This window comes from Etheostoma cragini, chromosome 17 (genome assembly GCF_013103735.1).
Source record: "Etheostoma cragini isolate CJK2018 chromosome 17, CSU_Ecrag_1.0, whole genome shotgun sequence".
In the NCBI taxonomy this organism is placed as follows: domain Eukaryota; kingdom Metazoa; phylum Chordata; class Actinopteri; order Perciformes; family Percidae; genus Etheostoma; species Etheostoma cragini.
The window spans coordinates 141,238-148,021 of record NC_048423.1 but is presented as its reverse complement, the minus strand read 5'-3'; the positions used below and the strand labels follow the sequence as shown (position 1 = coordinate 148,021).

Sequence of the window (6,784 nt, the reverse complement as noted above, 5' to 3'; positions counted from 1 at the left end):
CTCGGGGAAGACCCAGGACTAGTTGGAGGGACGTCCAGCTGGGAGGAGGCCTCGGGGAAGACCCAGGACTAGGTGGAGCAATTATATCTCCAACCTGGCCTGGGAACGCCTCGGGATCCCCCAGTCGTAGCTGGTTGATGTTGCTCAGGAAAGGGAAGTTTGGGGTCCCCTTGCTGGAGCTGCTGTCCCCGAGACCCGATACCGGATAAGCGGTCGAAGATGGATGGATGGATGGACGGACCCAGATTTCACACAACAATACAGTCGTTTAAGTCTTAATATATTAATGTTGTTTTCAGGGTACACCAGAGACACCTCCTTCTTGGAGATGGTGGTGGACATTGTTCAGGAGCTAAAGAGAGCCAACCCCAACCTGGTGTATGGTGAGTTACCACATGCTTTCATCTATTCCACACGTCTGTTTTTACATAAAACTAACCTGCTTTGTTGGTGTCACGTAACAGTATTTGGTTGATGGAGAGCTGTAACGTTTCTGTATTTACGTACTTTATAAAACACAAGAAACAAATGCATCTTCTATTGCTTAGTCCTCCCACCTTGAGCTTACTTTAGGATAATATTTCCTAAAGGTGTATTGATGCAGTGTGGATAATGTGCAGGGTTTCTGTCATTGACGAAGATATGACGCATTTCCCTTTGGTATAAAGGGGGGGGGTCGATACAGCAAAGTATTGCGTTACTTTTTGTGGCAGTAAATTATAAAGATATATCTATATATATCAGGATCAAATTAACTGTTAATATTTGGAAGATGTTTTTAAGTGATAACCCAGCAAACAAACATATTTTCGCGATTTTCCTGAGTTTTTTTTTTTTTCTTTTTTTTTTACAAGATTTGTGTACTTTTTGACGGTGTTTTTAAACAGGATTTTTTGACTTTTTTTTTTCTTTTTTTTTTTTACAAGATTTTGGGACTTTTGGACGTTTTTTTTTAAACAGGATTTTTTGACTTTTTTACGTTTTTTTTTAAACAGGATTTTTGGACATTTTGACGGGGTTTTTTAAACAAGATGTTTTGACTTTTTTGGGCTTTTTTTATTTTTTTACAAGATTATTTTTTTTTGAACAGGATTTGTAATGTTTTTTTAAAGTTTTTTTTAAACAGGATTTTTTGACTTTTTTTGACTTTTTTTACAAGATTTTTTGACTTTTTGACAGGTTTTTTTTAACAGGATGTTTTGACGTATTTTTTTCTAATTTTTTTTACAAGATTTGTGTACTTTTTGACGGTGTTTTTAAACAGGATTTTTTGACTTTTTTTTTTTTTTTTTTTTACAAGATTTTGGGACTTTTGGACGTTTTTTTTTAAACAGGATTTTTTGACATTTTGACGGGTTTTTTGAAACAGGATTTTTTGACATTTTGACGGGGTTTTTTAAACAAGATGTTTTGACTTTTTTTTTACTTTTTTTTTTGACAAGATTATTTTTTTTTGAACAGGATTTGTAATGTTTTTTTTAAAAGTTTTTTTTAAACAGGATTTTTTGCCTTTTTTTAAACTTTTTTTTTTTTACAAGATTTTTTGACTTTTTGACAGGATTTTTTAAACAGGATTTTTTGACGTATTCTTTTCTAATTTTTTTTACAGGATTTTTGGACTTTTTGACGGGTTTTTTAAACAGGATTTTTGGACTTTTTGACGGGGTTTTTTAAACAAGGTTTTTTGATTTTTTTTTTTTACAAGATAATTTTTTTTTAAACTGGATTTTTAATGTTTTTTTAAAAGTTTTTTTTAAACAGGATTTTTTGACGTTTTTTTTTTAAAAGTTTTTTTACAAGATTTGTGTACTTTTTGACGAGGTTTTTTTAAACAGGATTTTTTGACTTTTTGACGTTTTTTTTAAACAGGATTTTTTGACTTTTTGACAGTTTTTTTTAAACAAGATTTCTGGACTTTTTTTACGGGGTTTTTTAAACAAGATTTCTGGACTTTTTTTACGGGGTTTTTTAAAAAAGATTTCTGGACTTTTTTTACGGGGTTTTTTAAAAAAGATTTCTGGACTTTTTTTTTTTTACAAGATTTTTTTTTTTTAAACACGATTTTTAATGTTTTTTTTAAAAGTTTTTTTTAAACAGGATTTTTTGACTTTTTGACAGGATTTTTTTTACAGGATTTTTTGATGGATTTATAGTTTTTTACATGATCTATCTTTATGTGGCTTGACAGTAATCTCAGAGAAGATCCAGTTCTGCTCTCTTTCCAGCCAGGGGGATTTTATATCTCATGTTGCCGAATCAGTTTCACTTAAATCAAGGCCTGTAGACGCTGTCGGTGCATTCAAAAAATGAATGTCTGTTTTCTGTCGTTCTCCGTCTACATGCTGGCTTGGTTGTGTTACATCTCCAAATCCAGTTTCATGCCCCCTGTAGCTGCAGTATTTATGTAATGTGGGGGTTGTTGGAGCTTTACTGGTCTGTGTTGGGGGTCTGACTCTGGATGTGGTTTTCTTGTTTCAGTGTGTGACCCCGTCCTCGGTGATCATGGATCTATGGTGAGATTATTGCCACTTTTGTGCTATACGTCCTTTATGTGCAGCTATTTGTGTGTGTGTGTGTGTGTCTGTGTGTGTGTGTGTGTGTGTGTGTGTGTTTCTGTGTTAACGTCTGTTGTTATTACATAGATTTTTAACAAGGATTATTGTGCCTTTACTGTGTGTGGGAGGGATTTAGAGTGTGTGTGTGTGTGTGTGTGTGTGTGTGTGTGTGTGTGTGTGTGTGTGTGTGTGTGTGTGTGTGTGTGTGTGTGACTGTGTATGTGCGCTCTGGGGGTGTGTTACAAGGCTCAGTGATAGATGGATTATTGTGATCTGACAGAACTGTTCAAAGTGACTCACTCTGCGTGTGTGTGTGTTTCCGGTATATATTACATATATATTATATATATTCTGCATATGTGCAATTCCATAGATTAATACTATATTCTGACAATTGAAGTAACTGAGCCTTATCATTTATGTGTGTGTAGTCCTTCCTTACTGAGCTGTATTCAGTGTTTTCATTGTGTCATGTGACTCTAACCCACGCGTCTCGCTTCCCAGTACGTTCCTCAGAACCTGTACCCGGTCTACAAGAACAAGGTGGTCCCTGTGGCCGACATCATCACTCCGAACCAGTTTGAGGCCGAGTGAGTACAGGTGTCTCTTTGCAGATTTGTGTTGATGTAAATCGAATAACTCTAGCATGACATTCCTGAAATGGTCTTATTCTTCAAGATAAACACACTTATAGTTTAAATGGCCTACATCATATCTGTGTAATGCCACTCATGCATGTTATCTAATACCTTCATTTAGAGATTCCAGGTTTTCGGGGAAAGAATTAACCCAAAATACGCCTAACTGTGGCGCCCCTCTTATCCCTGGTGTTGTCTCCCCGTCGACCGTGACCTTGTTGTCCTTCCAGGTCAAAATTTGGGCATTTCTTTCTATGCTTTTGACCCCTTTTTTAAAAAACCTTTTTTGGTCAAACTTGTGTTTCCATTTAATTTATATGACATTATAACACTTTGTTTTGTTAAAAAAAAAAAAAAAAAACAGCCAACATTATACATTATTTTGCCTGATAGTTAAGATCAGATGACGTATTTTCAGGATTCTGTTTGGAAACCATTTAAAAAAATAAATTAAAATGCTATGAAACTGAGTAAAATTCAATGAAAGCAATCATTAAATTGACCAAAGATCATCCACGTATCCATGTTATATTTTGGGGCATTTTGGTTGAAAAAAAACTTGGAAAACGGGTCAAATTTTACCCCGGAGACAACACAAGGGTCGTGCAAAACAATCACACATACACACTGGAAAGTTACTGTATGTAATCTTTCTTTATGTTTTTTAAATTTAAAAAGTAGAACTTTCACTACTGTGTGCATATATATATATATATATATATATATATATATATATATATATATATATATATATATATATATATATCTGAACATAGTCTGGTTGAAACTGTTGTTTTTGTTGTGCTTTTTTCACGGCTGCACATTCAGATTAAATGGAAATATACCAAATCCATCGCTACACAATTTCCCAATTATGTTTATGGTATTTTTGGATCACTATTAAGATTTTAAATAAGGTTCTGAGGGGTTTAGTGGCGTTGCATTTCAGTGTCTCTGTCTCCATCATTCTTTAGATATCACTATATATTGTTGAGTTTCAACGCTTTTAATTATTCCCATTGTGGAACAGCCAGACGTGAGAAGTTTTCCCACTTTTGTTGTCTGCATTTATGAAAAATAATAACATTTAGAGACAACTGGACCATAACTCAGTTGTCTCTTCAGCTTCACTGTCGAGTTACGCCCCCTAGTGGCGTTCCTGTGTGCCTGCAGAACCAGTTTGAAGGTTTTTCGGTTTACAAAGGCTCACTTTGCTTGGTGAATTTTGCCCTTTTTTGCGTGCGCGCCTGTACATACGTGTCCAAAAACCAGAATTAAGTTTTTAAAGGTTTCAGTAATGAGTCTTCTCTTGGATTTTTTTTAGACTCTTGAATGGGAGATTCCGTGTTTTAATTGTCTATTAACTTCATTTTCAGTGTTAATGTTAGGGCAGTGGTTCCCAAACTTATCTACTCAAGACCTAAAAGAGAAATCTGGTGTCTCCCCGGGACCCGAATTTACAAAAATACACCATGAATCACTGTAACATCTACACTTTTAAACTGGGGACAAAAGACGGAACAAACCATGAATTTAAATGTATATGAGGTGTATTTATTCCATTATAAAAGTAACCAAAAACAGAAAAGGTCTCTATTGTCCTTCCTGTCTCTATGTCCCCTCCCATCGTCCCTCAGGACCGACACCAACATTTAAAAAAAATAAAAAATAATGCTGAATTGAATTTAATGAGATGTGGATCAGACTTATTGAAGAGATCAACCAGCTGATCTGGTCCAGGTTCGGTTTTTGAAAGGTCCATTCTGAGGTCAGGCTGAGGTCAGGCTGAGGTCATTCTGAGGTCATTCTGAGGTCATGCTTAGGTCATTCTGAGGTCATTCTGAGGTCATGCTTAGGTCATGCTTAGGTCATGCTTAGGTCATTCTGAGGTCCTGCTGAGGTCATGCTTAGGTCATTCTGAGGTCATTCTGAGGTCATTCTGAGGTCATTCTGAGGTTATTCTGAGGTCATCCTGAGGTCATCCTGAGGTCATTCTGAGGTCATGCTTAGGTCATTCTGAGGTCATTCTGAGGTCCTGCTGAGGTTATTCTGAGGTCATCCTGAGGTCATGCTGAGGTCATTCTGAGGTCATGCTTAGGTCATGCTTAGGTCATTCTGAGGTCCTGCTGAGGTCATTCTGAGGTCATGCTGAGGTCATGCTGAGGTCATTCTGAGGTCATGCTGAGGTCATTCTGAGGTCATGCTGAGGTCATTCTGAGGTCCTGCTGAGGTCATTCTGAGGTCATGCTTAGGTCATTCTGAGGTCATTCTGAGGTCACTCTGAGGTCATTCTGAGGTCATGCTGAGGTCATGCTTAGGTCATTCTGAGGTCATTCTGAGGTCATTCTGAGGTCATGCTGAGCATTTAGTCTGTTACTCTGCCGATTGGCGACCCAATAAAAACGGGTCTGCGACCCACTTTGGGTCCCGACCCTAATTTCGGTTAGCGGTCCCGACCGCTATGACCACATCCCCCCCGTACAGTCGTCTCTCCACTGGCTGCCTGTCCTTTTTAGAATCCATTTTAAGATCTTATTGTTTGTTTTTAAATCTCCTAATGGGCTGGCACCATCCTATTTATCTGATATGCTGGTTTTGCACGCTCCACGCTCATCTCTTTGCACTGGCTTTTAACACAAGCTGACCTGTGACATTTTGTTGTTTTATTGATTCGAGCAAAGCTTTTATCTGTTGTATTTTCGTTGTTTTTGGCATATTCAGTTTTAGATGTTTTTCCCGGATATTTGTTATGCCCTTTTCTTATGTTGTTATCTATAATTGTACAGCACTTCGGGGAGGTAGTGACTGTTTGTAAATGTGTTATATAAATAAACTTTGACCTTGACCTTGACCTAATTTCGGGAAACATTGTGTTAGGGTGTTATAATGCAAAATGGTGATTTTTATTTGCTTGTATTTTAGATTATTGACGGGGAAAAACATCAGCACAGAGAAAGACGCTGTGGAGGTAAGCGACCACACGCCATGTAGACCTTCTGTCTTTTCTTGCACAAGTCCTTTGCTTGCAGAAGAACCCGTTGAGCTATTATCACTGCTTGATGTTTCTAGCTTTACGTGCTTACCGCTGACTCAATACGCGCCCCAGGATCTCACTCAGTCCCTGTCTGCAGGTGATGGACCTGCTCCACGCCATGGGCCCAGACACGGTGGTCATCACCTCCTCCGATCTACCCTCCAGACTGGGAGACCGCTTCCTGGTGTCGCTGGGCAGCCAGCGCCATGGTACGTGACATATGTGAAGCTTTGTGTATGTAAATGTCTGTATAGATTAGATTAGATTAGATTAGATTCAACTTTATTGTCATTACACACGTACAGGTAGGTCTAACCAGAGGGTCAATAGCAGCAGGTGCAGGATATACACTGGTTCATAAGTCCAGGACATGGATATGTACTGGATAAATATAGAAATTAATACTATTATAAACAGAATTTTACAGGTATATTTGTCCTATGAGTATAATATATAGATAACTAGTATTGTGAACAAGATGGATATGTACTGAATATAATATACAGCTGGATATGTACTGAATATAATATACAGCTGGATATGTACTGAATATAATA

The 6,784-nt window shown here is 37.3% G+C and overlaps 1 protein-coding gene across 1 annotated transcript in view; it reads left to right on the top strand.

The window, feature by feature from the left end:
• LOC117960512 (pyridoxal kinase-like) overlaps positions 1 to 6,784 on the top strand; it is a 19,104-nt gene that overhangs the window by 10,981 nt on the left and 1,339 nt on the right. The window contains exons 4-9 of the mRNA XM_034898458.1: positions 300 to 383; positions 2,479 to 2,513; positions 3,060 to 3,145; positions 6,116 to 6,161; positions 6,325 to 6,436; positions 6,533 to 6,549. Of these exons, the coding sequence (XP_034754349.1) occupies positions 300 to 383; positions 2,479 to 2,513; positions 3,060 to 3,145; positions 6,116 to 6,161; positions 6,325 to 6,436; positions 6,533 to 6,549 (380 nt within the window). The remainder of the gene's footprint in view (positions 1 to 299; positions 384 to 2,478; positions 2,514 to 3,059; positions 3,146 to 6,115; positions 6,162 to 6,324; positions 6,437 to 6,532; positions 6,550 to 6,784) is intronic.